This window comes from Trichoplusia ni, chromosome 4 (assembly GCF_003590095.1).
Source record: "Trichoplusia ni isolate ovarian cell line Hi5 chromosome 4, tn1, whole genome shotgun sequence".
Classification (NCBI taxonomy): Eukaryota; Metazoa; Arthropoda; class Insecta; order Lepidoptera; family Noctuidae; genus Trichoplusia; species Trichoplusia ni.
This window is the reverse complement of record NC_039481.1, coordinates 3,503,139-3,525,521: the sequence shown is the minus strand read 5'-3', so window position 1 is coordinate 3,525,521 and position 22,383 is coordinate 3,503,139. Positions and strand designations below refer to the sequence as shown.

General features: G+C 34.1%; 3 protein-coding genes across 6 annotated transcripts; 1 reads left to right on the top strand and 2 right to left on the bottom strand.

Annotated features, from left to right (window-relative positions):
• LOC113492571 (bromodomain-containing protein 3-like) lies at positions 1–14,105 on the bottom strand. 4 transcript variants are annotated; one of them, XM_026870074.1, is made up of 21 exons: positions 13,546–14,105; positions 11,932–12,014; positions 11,544–11,696; positions 11,400–11,456; positions 10,941–11,111; positions 10,647–10,841; positions 10,075–10,353; positions 9,891–9,989; positions 9,645–9,794; positions 9,387–9,560; positions 9,050–9,297; positions 8,645–8,976; positions 8,203–8,433; positions 7,858–8,016; positions 7,447–7,569; positions 7,206–7,322; positions 3,285–3,349; positions 2,158–3,210; positions 1,892–2,034; positions 1,589–1,772; positions 1–1,415 (listed from the first exon to the last, which is right to left on the bottom strand). In XM_026870074.1, exons 3-21 carry the CDS (start codon positions 11,586–11,588, stop codon positions 1,350–1,352), a joined length of 3,891 nt encoding a protein of 1,296 aa, XP_026725875.1. In that variant the 5' UTR covers positions 11,589–11,696; positions 11,932–12,014; positions 13,546–14,105; the 3' UTR covers positions 1–1,349. The 4 variants fall into 4 exon arrangements, with proteins under 4 accessions (XP_026725875.1, XP_026725876.1, XP_026725877.1 ...); XM_026870075.1 differs by having other exon boundaries at positions 2,158–3,207; XM_026870076.1 differs by having other exon boundaries at positions 11,400–11,460; positions 13,546–14,104.
• Positions 14,106–16,441: 2,336 nt separating this feature from the next.
• Positions 16,442–20,467, top strand: LOC113492578 (high affinity copper uptake protein 1-like). Its single transcript, XM_026870083.1, has 7 exons — positions 16,442–16,460; positions 16,670–16,827; positions 17,837–17,995; positions 18,078–18,190; positions 19,468–19,590; positions 19,920–19,949; positions 20,022–20,467. The coding sequence occupies exons 2-7, from the start codon at positions 16,675–16,677 to the stop codon at positions 20,221–20,223; spliced, it is 780 nt and encodes a 259-aa protein (XP_026725884.1). The 5' UTR covers positions 16,442–16,460; positions 16,670–16,674; the 3' UTR covers positions 20,224–20,467.
• A 14-nt stretch (positions 20,468–20,481) lies between these two features.
• On the bottom strand, positions 20,482–22,157 carry LOC113492581 (zinc finger protein 271-like). Its single transcript, XM_026870085.1, has 2 exons — positions 21,253–22,157; positions 20,482–21,021 (listed from the first exon to the last, which is right to left on the bottom strand). Exons 1-2 carry the CDS (start codon positions 21,528–21,530, stop codon positions 20,697–20,699), a joined length of 603 nt encoding a protein of 200 aa, XP_026725886.1. The 5' UTR covers positions 21,531–22,157; the 3' UTR covers positions 20,482–20,696.
• Between the last annotated feature and the right edge of the window lie 226 nt (positions 22,158–22,383).

Here is a 22,383-nt window from a genome sequence, read left to right as displayed (position 1 = left end):
TTTTAATGAACACCATAACTTTATTCAAGTCTTTAGTTTAAGGTTTTAAAGAACGAGATACAAAAAACTAATTTTATTGCTTTTCAATTTCATAGATAAAATTACCTCTTTTAGAAAGAAGTATCAATTGTAACTAAATTAAACTAATTTCATAAATAGTTTACATAAACAGCAGGTGGTTTGGTATTTTATAAGCAAATTTTTCAGTGCTTATATTAATATAAACTAAGTTCCACTGAACCTCAAGACAATATAGTGTATGTAGTAGTATACCAGGTCTCTTCAGAAATGCCATAAAATAGCAATAATTGGCGAAAATAAAATAAAAATAACAATTTAAACAACATATTACAATATGGAATGTCAATATATTTTACTTCATATCTACATTTGATTTTGAGAGTAAATGGCTGAAATTAAAAAGATGCTTAACAATATACAATATTTTGTGTAGCATTGTGTTATTGGTATTATTATTTTTAATCCTCATTAATTCCGAGTACGCAGAACTTGTTTAATTTCTACATTTTCACTGGAGTATCTATCTACAAACATAAAAAGACATATTCCAATGTAAAATAAATATATTTCAAATCAAATGTATGACATTTGATCTGTTTTTAATGACAGGCTGATAAAAAATCTACTAACATTAAGCAATATTTATCGAAAATCGAATAAGTAACAGAAATTCCATTTACTAATAAATATAAACTCACTCCCGTCACCCATTGCACGTTGAATTCATTCAAAAGCGACATTCTAATATTATGGCATAATATACTTATATTATTTATGTCTAATTTCTAAGCATCATCAACGAGTTGTTTACGAAACATACGAATAAAACAACCATGCAATGAGAAATGGTGCGAAGTCACGTAACAGATTTTCATAGTTTATTTGATTGTCATTCACCAATTACATAAAACATGTTGATTTTAAAATTCTAGTCATGACGATAGTCATTAGTAGACCCTATAAAACAATTATGGAAGGAAGGAGACGCCTCTAAAACAAAATATAAATATAGACTTACGAATGTAAAGAGAGTTAACCTTTAAGACCTTACATACAAACTTATATAATACAAGTTAATGTTAATTAAAATGCAACCCTCTAGTAAAGGCCCATAATATGCGACCACGAAATCAATAATGACGTTACAACAGTTTAAGTATACCTATTCACAGCACTTAACCACATGTTAGTCAACTGTTTTTCACGCACTAAACGATCACAAACTCACTTCGGTGTCAAACTATCACCATAATTATCGATTGCATTGACGTAAAATTAATATTTATATACTCATATGTACAATTTATTAGTGTCCTCTTCAAAGCATATTACAGTGACTCCTCGAAAGCGGCCATCAAATCACTTTGCATGTTCATGTCTATCTGACCTGCCATCTGGAATGTTAAAAAATAGACTTTATATTGATATATTGACTAATGACTAAATAAAAAATCTAAAACTGTAAAACTAGGGTTTTTATTAATAAGATATTACTAGTTAGGATGCCACATAATAACATGGTTCTGGACCTTAATAGAAATAGATCTTGTATAAAAGCAATACTAACAGCTTCCCGGCGGCGGCGCTCCTGCTCGCGCTGGCGCAGTCGCTCGCGCTCGGAGGCGGCGGGCTTGTCGGGCGCGGCGGCGGCGGCGGCGGCCGCGGCGGCCGGCGGCGACGCGCGCGCCACCGGCGACACGCGCGGCGACGCCACCTCGGCGCTCTCCACTTTGCGTACACCCTGGCCCACCCTGTGTATGAACACCGTTAGTAATCTAAAGAGTTAGAGACATCCAAACAAATAATTATAGGTCAAATTAAAAATATAGGCAGCATAAGTTTCAAGTAATTATACTACTATATTATTTACCTCATCTTTTCCTCGTCAGGATGTCGCCTTTCTGTTTCTTGCCTTTGTCTTTCTCTTTCAGCTTGTTCCTTTTTCCTTAGTTCCTGCTGTTCAATAAGAGCTCTTTGACGGTCTATCTTTTCTTTAGCCTGCTTTTTGAAAGCCTGAAAAAAAAACATCTTTTATGTTAAAATTACCCAAGGCAATAAGTAGGAATTTAAATAAAAATATTTGAAAAGGATAGTCGAAATTATGTGCTTAGCCAGTAATTTTCCAGGAAAACTTACTTGGAAACTGTCCATAACTGGCTTTTGTTTTATTTGATGATTGGTGCCCATTGTAGGTATACTCTGTGGGCTCCCAGCCTGCGCCAGAGACGACCACGAGCTAGCATTCTTTAAGTTTTGTTCCTGTTTCAATTTAAAAGCTTGTGCAAAGTTGGTATTTTTCGAGTCTTCCATTTTTTTCTCCATTTCATATTTAGCTCTATCCGACATATTATTAGAAACCATATTCGATACACCCATAAGGTCTTCGATAGGCTTCGGAGTCAGCAAAGGCTTTATGTCTTCTTTTTTTACTGCAGGTGTTATCATACATTGTGTATTTGGTATGTTGTGATGTGACTGAGCAATAACACTATGCGGTACTGAGGGTATGGGGTCAAATATCGATGATACCGGCTGAACCCCAGTCATACCCGGTAAGTTAGTATTTACATCAGGCCGCAACATTTCACGTTCATGCAGCATTTTGTCTACAAATCCATTATGGGGTGGTAGGTACATTTCAGTTTTAATCTGATCAGGCACTCGCGCAACCTCAGTTAATCCTCCTAATTGCGCCATTAAGTTTTGGTGGGCAACATCGGGCATCATTTGAGGTTTAGGTAACGAAAATTCTTCTTCCAGGCGCAATGACGATTCAGATACACCGATGCTGACATCCATGGGTACGTCAGCTTTAAGACTGCGCTCGAGACTGGCCAGAGACCGTTCTATAGGATCAATGTATTGCGACGAATCAACTTTATCGAGGCCATTTCGAGGCTCGGTTTTTAAAATAGGCTTCTGTTCTTCAGGTTCGCGTACGATAGGCGCTACAGATGAATCAGGAATAGTCGTGGCGGGATGTGAAGGCACGGGCGTGGGCACGGGCAGTACGGCTGGCGCGGGAGCCGCCACCTCCTTGAGCTCCGCGGCGGGCGGGGGCGCCAGCTCGGGCGCGGCCACGGCCGGCTTGCTCTCCACGGGCGCGGGCGCCGCTACCTCCATCGGCGCGCTCACGGGGATCGTTGTGGCCGCCACGGCCGCAGCTGCCACTGGTGCCACGAGCTTCTGCTATACATACATCATTATAAATGTTGGATATGACAGTGAGTCATTTCCAGTCATATTTATTAAAAAAAACTTACGACTTGCGGGGGGTGTTGGTGCTGTTTCTTCGGCTTTTTCTTAGGCGTCCTGCTAGGAGCCGTGCCTGAAAATAAAAGTTCAAAACTTGAATTGTGATCTACTTGAAAATCTACCACTGGACAAATATATACTTAGCTTGAGATACAGCCTCACGTTCCAAATTTCACAATTCACTAAACTTCTTCAATTTACAATTTTTTGAGGAGAATATGAAGCCGTTTAACTGTAGTTACGTATGTTCACTGATACCATGCGTTTTGTATCAAATAGTAAAAGGTGAAGCGATTGTTCTAATTAAATAGTTTCCAAAACATGAAGAACTACTTTTTTTACGGTACACATCATACTTGCACCTACTACTTGTTCAGATCTCAGGGCAGCCAAATGAAATTCAATATAAGTTACTTAAGAGATTTACTTAAATCGTTATATATTGAAATATATACAAAGTTTATTTTCACTCACTCTTATATCTATTAATTTTTAAGTCATGAGTTGATTAAATCAATCTTACATAAAATTTAACACACATAGTGTTTCTGTTTACATGTCAACTCTCTACATTAACATTACAACTAAATGTTGCGTTGAAATAACTAATTGCACCAAGTGTACATGCTATTTGTTAAAAGGAAATTTTCATCAGATTGCAAAACATAAGAACCCGTTAGGTTACAAACTGTGTACAATTTTATTATTAGTTATTTTAAATTCCAACTATACATACATTGTTTACAATTATGATATTTAACTGACTAACACAAATGAGATTTATCAGTTCTTTACTAACGGGCCTTAAAATAAAACTAATTATGATTATCAAGTCTAGTCAGATAATCTCCATAGTGTTGACAAAAGAAAAACAATGTATACAGTAAACTTCTTTGTTCTATCTCCCTTTTCTTTTGGGCAAAAGAAGGGAATTCTTCTATATAAAATATTATGTTCACTACATACTAACTTATATGATAGATCTTTTGAAGCAACCTGCAAATTGTACTTGACAAAATATATACTATGTAAGTAATGGACTATTGGTTAAAATAGAGATTGCTTTGGGAGTTGTTCCCCTTATACTCTCACATTATCCAACAAAATTTAAATACTAATTGTTCTAGTCTGATTCAATTGAGCTACTCAATGTGAATAATATAATCTTAAATAATATTCATAGTGTAAAACTTTCTAAATAAGATGACAATAAAACATAAGTAAACTTGGTATGTAAAATGGTCAACATTTTACCTACCCCGTCGCCGATCATAAAATGTGATGTATTTGAAGAATTTAATTTATATTTACAACAAGCAAAATTAGTTTATGGGGCCTACTTTATCTGTATTACAAGGAGTGTCACAGTATCTTAATAGAAAGGCCTCTGAAAAACCCAATAAATTAAAAATTACTGTCAATGTGACTCTCAATTTGTAAAAGTTTATACATGTATATGCAATTTTTCATCCATAATAAAACATTTGATGAGTGAAATAAATAAAAGAAAACAAAATATTTGTATTAAACCTTGATTAGTGAAATAAAACTTGTCATAAAAAATAACTAAAATTACATATATATTTTGTATATCCAATCCTCAAGACAGTAGTTTACATGACTGTGTTTGTTTGTTACGAAATAATTATTTATACAAACTAATACAAAGGTAATAGACTATATAGAGCAGTGTTTTGTTCGAGTTTGCTGTGGCCTTGGAAGCTCGAGTTCTGTATAGCCAAAACATAAAACTGTAAATTTTAACTTTTATTTTAAAGTTGACTTTAATTTCGAACTTAAAAGATTTATAGCATTACATTTTTTATATTATCTATCAGGCAACCAAAGTACTGCTATCATAATATATTTTACCTTCATAATTTCTGTTCTTGTTTTCTCACTTAATATATTTATTTAATGATACACTAGTATTGGCTCGCACATCTAAAGCAATGCATCCATTATTTAATAGATTTTGTATATTGTTCTGCTTGTTAAATAGAACCACAAATATCTATTTTAATATCACAATCGATTGCCAAACATAGATGCCTGTATGTTGTAGCTACTAATTTACCTTTAGTTTCAGACATAATATGGTACACGATAAATAAAATACGTTTACACTGATAGACATAAGGAAACAAAACCTAGTAATCATGAAGTTTCAATCACTAATACAAAAGTATATAAATCCACGACAATCATTAACAAAGTTTGCAAACAATTTGTGAAGGAAGGAGGCCAGCTTTAGGTATTTTTTTATGTTTATATAGACAATTTTGATCCACACGTCACATAAAATTTTTGAGAGCAAGCATCAAGGTGTATCAAGCATTAAACCAATAAAACATACCTTTTCAATTACTAAATTTTTAACTACAACATGTCACAAAATTACATCCTCCATTGTAACAAAATGAGAACTGAGTCCATCATAGGGCTAATTTTGCTTGCTAAGTTGGTATCCGTCCTTACACAATTGTTTGCAATAGTCCCTACGGCTGCGCTGACTCGCCAGCTGCTTCGGAGATCCTCTTCGCTTCGCAACACTGGACGTACCGACACTACTATCTATTATTGTTCTTATAATAGTTTTCAAGCCTCAATCATTATTAAGTGGGTTTAAATTTCACACTCAAAAGCAATTAGTAACCGTGAGATCTGAACTTTCCAATAATAATCCATACAAGAGATCGAAACTTTAAGGATGCAAATGAAAGAACATCGCGTTTGAGGACATGATATAGTTAAAAATATTAATATGAAAAGGTATTTCCTATTGGTTTTAAAGCAAACCAGATGACATATAACGCTTACCGGCACCAATATCATAGTATCAGTGAACACCAAAGCTGGCTTCCTCTCCTCACTAACAACTGTTTTGTGCCTTTACCAACATTTCTTATAATGCGCACTATAGACTCATATTATACATTATTGAATCATACTTCAGGTGGTATCCCTCTCCAATATCACAGTAATGAAAATAATATTTACTCAAAACTACTTTCACAGGACTCACTCATACTCTCAACACAAACAATAGTTTACACAGTTTTGGGGATGCTCTGAATTTACTTAAAATCATAGTGCTTACTTAACTCATTTCTCATCTTTACGTAAAAGTCACGATTTTAGCACCTGATACAATTTATCCCCATTTGACAAAACAATTAACTAACACAATCACACTATGGCTGTTAAATTATTTCCTTCATTTATTAGCTAATATAAATGATCATGTTCATGACAACATTTAATTATTACCTAATTCAATACTTAATGGAGGCACACTCATCTATAAATTATAAATGAGAGGCACGACTGCCAAATAAGATAAAAAATATGTTTTAAATCCTCAGTATTGAGTCTTTAATAAATAAATACTATATAAATAATATGAGGGAAAACTTTGTCCCCAACATGTGCTTTCACATAATTACCTTCATCTAAACAAAATAACACATACACAATAACACATATCTCAGTAGATGTTACTTAGAGTTATAGCAAATTTCCCTGGTCATTTTCTTATCATTCATTCGGTCACTGTCATAATTTTAGACTAGAAACACATTAAAACGGTTAAAATTGCATTTCATATTAAAAATAAAGAAATGTGTGTAGTTCGGTCATATCAATAAAAAATACTGGCAAAGGTAAAAACTTTAAGTTCCATCTTTGAAATGTTCATGAAAAAATTGCTAATAACCTATATCTATTTATATATCTCAAGCATTTGAACATATCCATACAAAGTGAAATATCCATCTTAATTTAAATGCAAGTATCATTAAAATCTATTACTAAAACTGTAATTTACATCATATGGTACAAATAAGGTACCACTCAGTGCTATACTTTGTGTCTGTCTGTGAACGAAATGATAGGATCAGTTACGTAAGTCGACGGCAATGTGATCTAACCTGCTTCACTATCACTGCTGTCTGAAGAGCTGGTGTCCGTGCTCGACGAAGAGTTGGAAGAGTCGGACGAGCTCGACGACGACGACATACCGCCGCCGAGTGCCTCCTTGCAACCCTCTGCTGGCAAAAACATTATGTTAACAAATATAACATAACTAAAGTAAATAACATAATAAAATAGTCTTAGAAACCAGCTCATTACACTGAATACAAATTTAACAAAATTAAAAGTATTACTGACCTTTTTTCTGCTGTTGCTTTTTGTTTGTTCCTAGTTGCCCAGATACATCTTGCAACCTTTTTTCTAATTCTTGTTTCTTTTCTGCTATTTGTTCGTCTTTAGATTTACCAGATACTTTACGATCTGTAAATTAAATGACAGAAATAATAATTTGAAAGTCACGAATAAAAAAATAATGGACAATTTAGTTTCGCCAACATTATTTGCCAAAGGAAGGGAGCAAGGGTTGGACTTATAGGATAGGATAAGGTTACATAATAGTATCGAATAAGTGTATGAGTTATTTCACAAAAACACTTGTTTATCAGGTTCACAAATCTAAACAAAAGGTTATAAACAAAATGAGTAATAGGAGTTGTAGGATGGAAGGAAAAGGTAAATAATGTTGGTTCAACTCACAATAAGGCTTACGTGTCTTTTTCCGTAGACATGAGGCCACGTAGTTTTCTAGTTCACGAAGCGTCGACGGTTTTAGAGTTTCGAAATCAATTTCGATTTCGTCAGGATTAGAGTCTCGTAAAGAGGGTTCTCTACTTTGTATAATGTGAACTACTTTGCCAAGTTTGTCACCTGTATAACAAAAATAAGTATATTATATGCATCTTCCTAGACAAAAAAATAATTAGTATATGTTATCATAAAAAAATATTGGCGCCAACTTCGAATGTTAAGCTTTTAGATAATTTTATTTCATTCTAATCAAGTTGCTTTCGAGTCCATAGGAAAAAGAAAAGTATATGGATAGAAAGTATTTACCAGGCAGTTTGTTGATATCGAGCGAGAGCTGGCGCTTCTCGTCGTAGGACATGGGCTTGGCCTGGTCCTCGTCGTCGGTGTCGACATGCGGCGGCGGGTGCGGCGGCGGCGGCGCGGCGGGCGGCGCGCTCTTCTTCTTGCCGAGCGCGGCGGCGCGGGCGCCCGCCTTGCCGCCCGCGCCGCCGCCGCCGCCGCGCTTGCTGCCCGTCTTGCCGCGCACGGTGCTCGCAGCTACAACAAGATACATAAGTCAATGTTTGCGTGATATTTAAACTTTCACACAAACAAAATTCTAAACATTTTTTCTATGAAGTTTCTCAAGGTAGTTTAGAACCAATGATGTGGAGATCTTGCAAATTATCTCATAAAAGTAACTTAATTTGTCCAAGTCCCTTTCTATATTGTTCTCCTGCAAGAGATTCAACATGAATAAAGTGCTTACCTATATTTTCACTGATATTGTTTGCTTTAGCCGCGTACGCTGCTGCCGCATTGGCTTTCGGTACGGCATTGTTCGGAACTTGTTTCTTTTGCTTATCTTTAACTTTCTTCTTAGCCTTCTTTTTGTTATTAGATTCTTCTACTAACTTTCTCATTTTTTCTTGAAGCGCTAGCAATTCTTTTTCTAATAGCTTTACTTTGTTATTTCTCTCTTCTTCCGAATCGTCTGATTCAGAATCCGATTCAGAGCCAGATTCCGAACTTGACGCTGAGCTTCCCTTATCCATATGCGGAACGCCAACATGGACGGGTTCATCGGGAATCTTGGCATATCTACAAAAAAATGTCACAGTTAAAGAATTTTCAATGGTTTTATGTTTTGTTTTATATCAGCAATAGAAGTTACCTCATTTCGAAGACGTCTTGTAGTTTTCTAGCCATTGCTACCACATCATGGTCCGGTGGGTTATATTTATAGCAATTGGTAAATATTAGACGTACATCGGCGGCGAATTCGGCAGCTGTTTTATATGCTCTATTATCCATCTTTTGTTTCACCGTGCCGAGGTCCATAGGTTTCTTAATAATATCAAAATAATCATGAAGTCCAAGCAATTCAGCATCTACAGGTTTATAAAACGGCCAGGCATAACCCTGTCGAAAAAAATTGGTGTAGCAGAAGATTCTTTGTCATAGGTGAATCAGAAATGTAGATTTAAGAGTAATTAAAAAGAAATACTTACTGAATGTTTTTTAGAGAATAGTTCCTTTAAAATTTCATTACAACTTTTGAGAGCATCAGACAGTTTTTCTTTACTCTTAGCAAGCTGGGGTGTCATAACATTGTGGTGGGAAGCACCCGCTCCGGTCGGCGATAATCCACCCATTTTGAAGCTATCGTCTCCAGTCCTACTCGCCTAAAAACGTAATAAAATGATGTATCATGAACAATTCTACTACTTCCACATTGAAGAACAAGTAACATTGGAACCACTAAGTACCTTTTTCTGGCGTCCGCTTTCTCTTCTAGTAGAAATCTTCGCAGGTTTAGGACCACTTTGCTGATCAATTGTAGGTGTAGTATATCCACCTTCAAAGGAACTCCCCATAGGTGTTGTCGTATCGGCTTTTCTTTTAACTCCCTTTTTAACCTTTTAAACAAAGATAATCAACAAAGATAAAACTAGACTGTTCCACTCTTCCTGCCCTAGAATATAAATACAGAAAAGACTGGAATAACTTAGTACCTTTGCCGGCTGCGTTTGAGATAGAGTGACCGCCGGGATGGTAGATACGGGCGGCGCTGGTGGCTGGGTCACATGAAAACTCGAGGGCTGCGTGGCGACCTGAGGCAAACGACGGCGTACATAAATGTCTAGATCTTTAGAAGTATTCAAAGCTTACATTGAAATCAATGAGGCGCATAGTGACCTGCTGCGGCAGGCCGGTGTGCGTGGCGGGCGGCGTGGCGGGCGGCGCGCTGATGGCGGGCGTGGTGGTGGTGTTGGTGGAGCCCACGAGCGCGGGGTGCGGCGCGGGCGGCATGGCCTTGACGGCGGCGCGCGGCGCGGGCGGCGCGGCCGGCGTGGGCGTCGCGCCCGCGCCCAGTCCCGCGCCGCCCGGTAACGTGCCCCGCTTCTTTACCCCACCTTTACCGCCCCCTTTCGACGGCGCTTCGATTTCCTTTTCCTCTTTATCCATCTGTGCTATCTGTGGATCCAGAATATTTGTTGTGGCTGAGAGAGATGATTTAATAATTCTGAATGTGTACAGTTAAATAACACTTAATTTTAATGAAGTCTCGATCCGAGTGTTATGAATACCATTAATCACAAATCTATTTGTCTTTCCTAAACTGAGAGGCTTGCAAGGTTGCATGATGCAACTAACCTTGCTACAAAATGGCGGCTTCATAAAGGTCTTTTTTAGCTTACATCATTTTTTACAGAAAATGTTCTAAAATTATTCAAAATTTCAGTTTTTACCAATTGATCATTACTTACCCGATTAAGAAAAAGTTTCTCCAGGGTCTGTGCCATGACCACAACATCTTCTCCAGGCTTGTTGTAGACATAACAGTTGGTAAACATGGTATTGAAATCTTGAATACATTCTTGGGCTGAATAATAGTAATTCGACTCAAGTCGCTTTTTAATGGTTCCCAAATCCATAGGTTTCTTGATTATTTTATGGTAGTCCTAAAAATAGATTTCATTAAACAAAGTTCACATAATTCAGTTTATTTTAAGTTTAGTGTTCATCTTTTAAAGTAATGTGTAAAGTTAACTAATACTTACAGGTAGATTTAATTTTTTAGCATCTACTGGTTGGTGAAAAGGCCAAGCAAACTGATGCTTCCAAACCGCCTTCATTACGTTCTTTTGTAGGAATTGAAGCTGATTCGTCATCCGGCCCTGCCGCCGCGCGGGTTCGTCAGGGGGTGCGCCATTGACCGGCTCCGCCGTAGGCTGTACAAATCATATATGTATTTTAATACATTGCGTATAGGTTTATTACTTATTACTTAATATGTTGAATTTAACACCTTTATCACATGTCATAATTCTTGTTAAAAGTGCAATACCCAAATAGTAGTGGCAGTCATTGGCAAATTGTTTTTGCTATCAAGTGAAGTGTTAAATTATCATATGAAAGGGTAATTAATGGTATAAATGTTACTTCCCATACATGCAGCCATAGTGTAAACATCTAAATACTATTGTTGTTGATTTTACTCTACATACATAATTACTTACCGTGCTGGTGGTAGCGAGAGGATCGACTGCTTGCTGCATTGTGCTGGAGTCAGCAATCTACCTGCCAAAGTTACACAACTACTGTAGTAGATATTACAAAATGATGCAAATAGTAATTACTAGCACCATCAAAGAAACTCTCACCTCAATCGTAACAAGAGGCTCATCCAATTTCTGACTAAGAGGCATCAGCTAAACCCTCTTTTAACATTAAACCGTTCTATCATAATATAAATATGTTGGTGCTTTAGCACCTAGAAGCAGGTCATCCCATTCATAGACAAATAAAAATCCTACCTGAAAGAAATATACATTGAAAGTGATGTAATTTTTTAATCTAGAACAACACATTTAAAATTTTTCACATAATATCTTACCTATAGAAATGATGTATGCTCAGTTATTTGTTTATATGTATAGTTAATATAATCCTGTAGTGCACATTAAGTAGTACATTCAATATTTCCTACTTAAAATACCTCTAAATAAAATACTAATATCAGTTAGTTTTTTGTATAATGCTTATATTTACCTTGCATTGGACTGCAGGGTAGGGAAATATGAATATTTAAGCACCAGAATGCTCTTGACTATGCAACAGCAATGTTGTCTGACCTGTAACAAAAAAAAATATTTTTTTCAATTAAATATGTAATTTTTGTAATTTCTTCTATATGTATGTCTTACATTTTTAAGAAGTGTTGAAGACAGAAATAGTATAAAAATTATAAATTCAATTTTTTATGTTTCATTCATGCCCATATTATTGATAACCATTAGCTTTTTAATAATAAAGCAGTAAACATACTAAAATTCAGTAGAATATTGGACTTACATATTGGACTTATATATTAATAATATGCCAGATAACTCAAATAGTCATGCAAGAAGCATAGCAATATTGATTTGATTTTCTAGAAATTTTGTTTCACCAATCAATGTAAAATCTATTTACAAATATTTCAATAGACTTCAAATTTTATATAATATGACCAATTTTGAGTGTATTATTATGATGCAGAAAATTCAAAACAGTGTCTGTTATGTAAACAAGAATGACAAACCATGAATCTAAGCTTCTATTTAGTTTTAGCTACACATGCGTTTATTAAGGTAAACAAAAAGTGTGTAGGCATAGATGAAATATTGGTTTATTTGTGTAAGCATTCAAATATATTCAAAACCTTAAATTCATTTCAAGTTTGTTTTTTTCATTATTTATGATGTTTCTAAATATGCGCTGACTTAGATACCTTATATATTATATATTTTCTCATAATTATGGTTTATGGCTGTTTGGCTTCTTGAATAGGTGCATTCAATTATTTGAGAACAACAACCATTTAACACATTCAAGTATGTTTCTTATTCGTTGTTCTGTTTTTAAACCAATACTTGTGATGCTTTTAGTTTTTTTGAGTGATGACCAAAAATTAAGTTTGACATATTAGGTACTTTCTCAAATTGGCACAAGGCATCATGCATGTGTAAATGGAAGTTAGACATGCATCTCAATACAATATCTAGTATACAACTACCACCAACAACTAACCAAGCTTTGATTATGGTGAAACATGGGGAAACCTAGACTTGCCAAATGACTCATCAGCAATACACATAGCAGGATGACGCTAAGGAGAGCGTATAAATGATCTAGAACATTCTTTGAGTTTTGAGTTTTGAATTTAAGTGGATTTAGGTATGAGGTACTGAGGTAAAAACATCAATAAAAAATAACAGATTTGGCACGAATATATATTTGAAATTATAGTCCAAGAATTAAAATATAACGTACAGCTTTGTTTCTTAACATCTATTTCATAAGATACGAACAGGTACAATAAAACAACTATCTACAAAACAATGTTTGATTCCAATATAATTGGTTAAGGCCAATCATTAAGTAATAAGTTATAGAATTCTTTAATATTAGATTACTGAAATTAACTCGACGCCAGTAACTAGAAATGGGAGAAAATTGCCTTAAAGAGGCCATGAACAAAATGTTAAAAATATTGCTCAATACAAGCAACATGCACACTCTACTTTAACTTATTATGCAGCCCTACGAAAACAGCAACAAAATAGTATGAAATATACATCAAATTAATACCAGTAAAGCTAAAAATTATGAAAAAAGACTTACGAAGAGATATTAACGCCAATATGGCGGATGAACTAAAAATACGATGTTAGAGTAACTTCTTCAAACGCAAAATGTATCGATTTGCTCCAGTCTAATAGTCACTCCACACAAGAAACTAAATCATAGTTATTCAATATTTATATAAATTCATCGTCTTATTAAAACTAAATTCACTGAAATCTATAAACATTAAAGAGTAGCACAACACGACCTCCGAAGACACAACGAACTTCAGACATGGCGGCCAAACAAGACCCAAGAATGACGAGCGTCTCTAGGCATAGTTAAAATTTTCATTTTGCACTGGAAAAGAAAAATCTATAAAATCAGCATAAGAAAATGTAGAAAACGTGTGTATTTTGATTTCTCATATGAATATTTTTCGGGATTCCATTTATATCATAGGATTGATTACGATAGCTCTGCGCTTAAGTTTCTTTGGATTTTGTGCGGATGTACAGAGCATAAAAAATGCACTGTTGATTCAAATTATTTTGAGTTGCAAGTTGTAAATATAGTAATACTAGAATTTTAATCGTATTTTAAAATAAAATAAAGACTTGATTGCGTAAAACAAAAAGTATTTTAACTATTTATTTTATTACAAACTAAACTGACCATTACAACAGTAATACGACAAACGTTTTGAATAAAAAATCGAACAACCCTCGTCTATGGTTTTGTTGAGTTGTAAAAGTATAGCATTATGTAACACAACAAACTTACAATCTTTTTACTTATTATGCTTTAGTATTAAAATACTAAAATTAAGTCTTAAAGCACACACTAATATATATGCATGTCGAATTCTATTTGCCATCCCTTACTATTATCAATGAATTAAAGATTTCAGAATGTTACTCGGACCGATTTCAGAGTAGATTGTGGCTTATATAAATGATGATGGATCATTTAAGTACAATAAAGTAGGTCTATAAAAAAAGTTTGAACTGGGCTCAAGTGATATACCAATTTCGTGACCTAAGTGAAATTAGTCGCTGTTTGTTATCATTTCTCTCTTTGACAAAACAACAGAACGGAAAACCGTTAAAAGATATTTTCTCAAAGAAGGAAATGTAAAAACATTTAAAATAATATTATTTTTTTCCGACAACTGAGATCCATAGCACACGGTTTTTCCTTTAGAGTTATTTTTACCGATGTCAAGCAAGAATAATTAAATAAAATAGTTTTATAATTATTAAGTCGTTTTATATCAACAAGAATTTAGGTTAATTACTTAAAAAACGCTTTTATAAAATTGAGGATTTAAGGAAGTGTTTTGAGGAATGATTTTGTTCTTCCTTCTTGTTTTCTTCATCTCCCCTACGCAAGCAGAGACTGGAGAGGGGAATTGGGGAATTTGGAAGAAACTGACGCAATTTGAGACCATAGACTGAGGCGGACGGCTCTGGCGGTACTTTTGAACTCGTCATTATTTCATTGGCCACACTATTCGCAGTGAATCCATCTCTTTTTTTTCAGATTATTTCAACAGTATTTAAATCCATATCCTTACAACAGTTTTTAGATACATTCAGTTTCTAATACAGTTAAAGTACCTTATTTTTTTTATTAGAAAATAAAAAAATAATCGAGGTAAATCAGTCCCTAAGCCAGCGGAAGAAAAAAAAAATGATGTTCTGTATCGGACTTCAAGACTTCGTGATAATTACACATAAGTGTTAATGAAGACGGATGAATGTATTATAAATAAACGTTATAATTATGTAATTTATAATACCCTTACAAAATAGGGTCTATATTCAATTTGGTGTATACCTGTAAAGCCACTCACTCTCGAGTTTTTCCTAGTTTGTTGCTGGTTATAGAAAGTAATTATTTGCGTATAAGTATACACGACTTTATTGAAATATTAATAGATATAGGATACCGTAGCGTCTGTGGAAGCATGTATAACTAAACAATCGTTCAAAAATTTCACACCTCCGTATAAAGTTTATACTTCTTTTGCACGCAGTGACACTTCAAGCAAAATTTGACATTACTTATTTTGACAAGTTGACAACAGCTCTACAGGTCAGAGTGTCAGACGACAGCAGCAGTTTGCATTGCCATGGTTTGAGATTCTGGTGAGCGTAACACCATGAAATGACATAAAATTATTATTTGTTATTCGTAAAACATTACCATATATACTAATTGAGTCGTTTTGTTGCTAAAACTGTATACCAATAAGTGCCACGTTAAAGTTTAAATCGAGTAAGTGTGTGTGATAATTATGTAAATGTTACAACTTCAAGTCTTCAATGTTTCTTACGTTGACTTACATTATTATGAAAACTAACTACCCGAAATAGGATTTATTGTTTTAGAACGTACATTAATCTATTAATAGTACTAAAATAATACCGCAATTTTCTTTATTATCGTTTATTGCATTTTTATTTTCTTAGTAATAGATTATAGCAATAACATTGTAATATAAATAATAAATTGTAATAGAATCAAATAATAACCGAAAAATTATGTTTAACTAAAAATAACGGTAATTTAAAAACTTATGTCATTTCATAAATTGTTCTAGTTATCTTAATAATTGCTTTCACTGGTTCTATGACAGTTGCTGTGAGTGGTGTAAAGTAAGAGGTATTGAATTGAGAACCACCAACCCACTTTCTAAAAAATGTGATACAGTTTTACTGTAAGATTGAATAATAAATTTGATTAGGTTTAAAAAAAACAGTAATCAGAAAATGAAGTTGTCGATGAACTGTAGTTATTATGATTCTACTTATTATGTATTTGTTATCATATAAGTAATAGATAACGATACTATTGTGCGTGTCATATATTGAATGTTTCAATTTAAATGATATAATTGAAGTAAATACTTTGTACAGAGACAATTAGATATAAATAGTCATGATTATCAAACCAGCTTTGGCTTTGTGGTACTGAGAATTTAAACTCTAACATAACATTAATTGTTTTTGGTTTTACACTTAGCTGTTTTGTAAACTTGCCTTTGCTTTAGCAGTTTGGAAGTGGACAGTTTTAAAACATCTTATAGCTGTTTCAACATACTTTATAAGATTCTAAATTTAAATTCTTGTTGTATCATGTATTGGTGTGTTGTATTAATAAAATTTTTCATTTTCAGCAATAATGGACGGATTGAATCACATGGGTATGGATCACTCGAATCATGACCATGCGAACCACATGAAACATATGAATATGGACCATAACATGGACCACATTATGCCCCCTGACCATGACATGTCCGTAAATAGCACATTTCAGGAAGATTTGATTATGGTAAGTCTGCCATTGGTTTTTTATAGCCTTGACTGATATGAAAACATTTATATGCAAATTTTATAGAATACTTGACAAAATAAAATAAACAGCAACTGAAGTCTGAAGTAGTATAGTGTATGTAAATTTTACTTTTAATAAGTGATATATTATTTAAACAATTTTTTCTATACAACAAGCTGTGTAAATACTCTACTACATACATAAACAGATTATTATTATGCTATCATAAGCAAATGCCTTAGTATCTTATGTCTTCAGAAGTCACAACAAAATAACTCTAAGTATAATTTTTGGTGTAAGATTCACAAATTAATCTAAACAACTAAATATGTTATTGTAAACATGTTTGGATATTGCTAGGAGACTCGGCATTCATTGTTCTATTACACAATCATACTACTAACTACTAAACAGATATAGCAGTAAATGTTCTTGTCATTTAATAGTGTTTTGTTGATAATATCTCACCGTTGTAGAAATAACAATAGTTACGGCCATGAGTAAGTCCATTCACTTGTATTGTTACATAAAATGTGTCGCCGTTTTAAATCTTACTTACTATTACTAGTAATGCGAAACATGTTCCAAACTATTATATTGTTAATCCATATTAACCCCTTTGATACTAGGAAACCCTCAGCCACTTCTCTGTGTCCTGGATAAACCGACGGGTTCATTCAATTCATCAGGCATCAAACTACAGGAGCGTTTTTCCATTACCCTTTGTTGGAAGACCGGTGGGAGCGCTTTAGTTAAATACCGCGCTATAACCATATTCCCCTTTTTGTTGTTGCCTGATAGAAGTCCTACGCGGACTTCCTTGGCGTTGGCAAAGTCGAGGGGGTATGACCGGTCTTTACCGTCTAAAGCAACCTGAGCGCTTCTACGTTGCCTATTACCGGGAAACAGGATAAAACAGTTCTGCAAGTTACCTCACTATCATCACATTACTCCATACTAACACAACTATTTTGCACTTTAAAGTAATATTATGAATACTTTTCAGAATGGCTTTAACATCAGTGAAGACAGTCCTGATTACAGATCAGACTTAAGGGTACAGCATAGTCTCCACTCAGATCACAGTAGCCACGGAAGCCACGGCGGCCACTCAGGCCATGGAGGTCATGGGGAACATGCAGGGTCTCATAGTATGGCCATGACTGTGAGTATCAATTAAGCATAACAGGTTTTCATTGCATTGATATAGATTATATCAAGTATACCATTAAATATTACCATTTTAGTTCCATGGCGGGTTCGCGGAAACGATTCTCTTTTCTTGGTGGAAAGTAACAGACGTAGGAGAATTTATTGGATCATTCTTTGCAGTATTCTTAATGGCCTTGCTTTATGAAGGGTAAGCTTATAATTTTAATACTTTTAGTATATACGTGTAGGTAAATCGTCCTTTTTCTTTTACTCCACATTGTAGAAAAACACTCGTGTAAATGAACTCATTATCCTCAAGGTTATATAGAGAGCTACATTGTGTTCAAGAGGCCTACCATCAGCGCATAAAGTAAAACTTGTCGAAGCGAGACAGTGCATTACACGGTGTAGAGCGGTGTCTCTCTTCCCCAGGTCCCATGGTGTATTTCCCTCGCAGACGGTAGACGTGATCATGTTTCATACGTTTTTTAGATACCAATTAGATTTTTTGCTCTTATACAAATCAGGTTCCACGGACTTTATTATTACCCGTATCTGATTCGCCTGCGGCTCTAAAGGCGTAGAAAGTTTTTTTTTAATTTCCGATCTATTATGACGAAATAAGTAGGTGGACTTATGTATTATGTAACGTTTTATCATTGTCATTGCCATTTATCGAATCCGGTAATCTATCTTTCGCATTATAATAATGTTATGTTGTCACGACTCTTGTAAAGTTTGTAGCATAGGTAGATATAGAACTGTAGGTACCTACCTACTTACATAATTTACGGATCTATTGCTCTACTAAATGATGCATGTATTATGAATAAGTACATTGTAAGGTGCATTGTAGTTGTAGTCCGTATTAATCTTTACCATACTGAATGTCTTTTTCCTACATAGACTCCCACAACATAGGTACTGTATACTCAGGATAAGTACGTCAGATCCTGTTTTATATTTTAGAATGTCAAACTAGTTATGGTTAACTACCTAAACTACCTAACCATACTTGTGCATACTCATGAACTACAATCAGCAACAATCTGCACGTTTACGACCTCGAAATAACTAATTGAGTAAAACATATAGGTAATATGGAATTATAAGATATAAGTAGGTACCTATATCAAATAAAATCTTACAAGGTTTACAATGCTAATTTCTCGTTAATAATCAAACACATTTTCTAGGCATGAATGAGCAATCCATAAGTATATGTTTCGTATAAAATGCCGAAACGTTCAAACAGTTGATAATTGACACTTAAGTATGCGGTTTCTATAAAACATTCGCCATTTACGTCGTGTTGTAATGATAATTTAATTCTACAAAATACATTTTGTTTCTCATAACTATTTAAAGCAAATAACTGTTATCGTAACGTGTTAACATAAGTAAACGCTTTATTTATTTTATTGGCAATTTCAAAATGAATGTATTGTTAAATTGTTCTGTAACTAATTTTTACGCTTGTTTCAGACTAAAATATTACAGGAAACATCTTTTGTGGAAAACATACACGGGACTCCAATATTGCGCTGTAGCGCCGCCTGATAAAGGCGTCACAAATATATGTGCTCCAGATGAACCGCAAGTTATACAGTTGAGTAAAATTATCTTTTAAACCATTCACAATAATGAAAGTTCTGTCCATCTTAGACATTACTGTCACACTCATTAAATACGTAAATAATTCAGATAAGCTAATTCTTCATGCTGTTACTGTTACTCGACTAACGAGCTAATTGTCGTAACCGATGAATATGACACGCTGATTTCGACCTTTCCGGTTGAAATATAAATTATCATGGTTGTTAAAAAATATTACAACAATCTTTGAAGTAATACAATAACATTTAAACCTAATTAACACAAATTCATATTTTTTAAACATATATTTTTGATACTAACAAATTTATTTTCTTTACAAGGCCGGTGCCGCATGTTCTTGAAAGAAATGTGTAAGTACTTAATACTGTTTCATACAATTATTGTAATTGAATACTATTCTTATTGGTTTGTTTGTATTCCAGTCCTACTATGATGAGTACCGCCCATGCGTGGCAGACAGTCCTCCACGGAGTGCAGGTGCTCGTGAGTTACATGCTGATGCTGGTATTCATGACGTACAACACGTGGTTGTGCGGTGCTGTTGTCCTCGGCTCGGCTACGGGCTACTTCCTCTTCGGCTGGCGTGAATCCGTCGTAGTAGACTTCACAGAACACTGCCACTGATACATGCCTATGACTTGTGAACCAGACTAGTATTATCATTTTCGTTATTTTATTTTTATTAATGTAACCTCACTATTTGAGCTCAAGATGTTTACAAATATCATGGAGTATTTTATCATGTTTTAAGAGGAAAGCCTTGATATAAGTTCTTTGGGCAACATTTATACCAGTTACTATATACTTTCTAGGATCATATATCTATATACTTAGGTTATTGTAAAAAATATAAATGCTTTGGACATGACTTTGTTTATTTTATCATTCATTAGACATTAAGTGAATATTTTTATAAAATTATCAATAATGCAATCTCAAAAAAATATAGCATAGTGTTTACATTGTTTTCACTTATGACAAACAAATGTTTCAAAATAAAATGGTGCTAAACATGAGATACACCTTCAATTTTATTTAATGTGTATTATATGTACACACAGCAACTGCTTTACACATTGATACTTTGGTTTTTGTGATCACTTATAATTTCCATTTGGAGTTTTGGAATGTCTAAGATTGCAGTGTTTCTTTAGATTGGAACTGCTATTACATCTATAGCTACAGTGTTCACATTGATATGGCTTCTCCGCAGTGTGTATTCTTCTATGAGCTTTAAGAGAATTTACAAAATTAGATCTAAATGAGCATCTGTCACAGAGATAAGGTTTTTCATTTGTGTGAACTCTTTTGTGTTTTATGAGGTTTGAAGATAGTTTACAAGAATAACTACAATTTGGATAGTTGCAAGAAAACTGTTGATGTGTAGATACATGTTTTCTATGCTCCTTGAGACTGTCACTTCTGAAAGCAAATAAATTTGACATTGTGATAAACATTGTTGGTACATGTACTTGAGTACTTAAATGTCAATAAAAGTTACAAAATGCTGCATTGTATGTATATTTACAGTTGTGAAGCAAATACTTATACCTCATAGTTACATTAAAATGAATATAAATGAAGTTTAAAAAAGAATACACATGTAACAATTTATTATCTGATTAAGACTGATATAAGTAAATTACGTAGTACCTGTGAGAGCAAGTCTGACAAACATGTTCCTCAGTCTTATCAGTTTCAACAATATCACAAGTTTGATCACTTTGGCATATTATGATGTCGTCGTCATCTTTATTACTACTGCTAGTTTTTGTTTTGATTTCAGATAACATTTTTGCTATAATAGATTTGGGCTGTGGACTAAATTTCACCATGCTTTTCATATTTGGTCTTCCGCTCTTATTAAGAATTTGGTCATTACTATCATCAGTTGGTAACGAACTTACTTGCAATGGATTCTTTTCATCCATTATTATTTAAAAAACAATGATCTCGATAAAAATCTAGTTTCGTATTCTTATGTTTTCTGTTATACTTAGCCCCTATCATTAACGTTTTGGACTTAGACGGACTACTATAATTAAGTCAATATTTACTTGTTTTATCAGTTAAGCGCTGTTATTATTTAGTTTTGAGATAAAACATACACATCTCAGGTACAAATAACATTAATATAAAATTATTTGTCAAACGGAACGTCAAGCAGACGAGACGTTTCACGTTGATTAAACGTTTAGGAATTTGTACTTGATGGTTTTACTAATCGAGCTCGAGCACTTACTTGTTTGAAATTGTAAGAAAAATAATAGTCATTTTTATCAAGTCTACTAATTCCAAGCACTAATTAACCAAAAGAATCTAAAAACTTGAAAGATCGAAACATACTATTAAAGTATTAAGACGTGACGACATGCTACGCCATCCGTTGCATGTCGATCTGGTACTAAATAATTCGTACGCCTGATTTCTGTTACTGCATGATGTGGTTTAACACACCCTAAAGATTTTTAAGTGTTTTTATTTTTCTCACGATGTTTTCCTTTACGGTTTGCTCACGGGATTCGAACCTATGACCTTTGACATGCCCATTATGCCCAACACACTAGGCTATCTACTATTATTAGAGCAAAGCGTGTCGTAAAATGGTTCTAGCATCTACCGTATACGCTGCGAGTAAACCTTTGTCATTATTTGGTCATCATGTGTATGAAAATTAAATGGAAAATTAGTTTCATTTACTCTAGATATTGACCGTTTTTTGCTGTATGTTACGCTGCTAGAAAATAATTTTAATTTAGTCATGATTCTTTAGCTTTCCTAAAA

Bases quoted from the DNA above. Each gene is read 5' to 3' on its own strand.
- LOC113492578 (XM_026870083.1), top strand. From the start codon at position 16,675: ATGGACGGATTGAATCACATGGGTATGGATCACTCGAATCATGACCAT. The intron at 16,828-17,836 runs GTAAGTCTGCCA...AATACTTTTCAG, and splicing joins TTCAGGAAGATTTGATTATG to AATGGCTTTAACATCAGTGA. The intron at 17,996-18,077 runs GTGAGTATCAAT...TTACCATTTTAG, and splicing joins CTCATAGTATGGCCATGACT to TTCCATGGCGGGTTCGCGGA.
- LOC113492581 (XM_026870085.1), bottom strand. From the start codon at position 21,530: ATGGATGAAAAGAATCCATTGCAAGTAAGTTCGTTACCAACTGATGAT. The intron at 21,022-21,252 runs GTACTACGTAAT...ATTTGCTTTCAG, and splicing joins TGTCAGACTTGCTCTCACAG to AAGTGACAGTCTCAAGGAGC.
- LOC113492571 (XM_026870074.1), bottom strand. From the start codon at position 11,588: ATGCCTCTTAGTCAGAAATTGGATGAGCCTCTTGTTACGATTGAG. The intron at 10,842-10,940 runs GTAAGTATTAGT...ATCTATTTTTAG, and splicing joins CTAAAAAATTAAATCTACCT to GACTACCATAAAATAATCAA. The intron at 1,773-1,891 runs GTAAATAATATA...GTTCATACACAG, and splicing joins CCTGACGAGGAAAAGATGAG to GGTGGGCCAGGGTGTACGCA.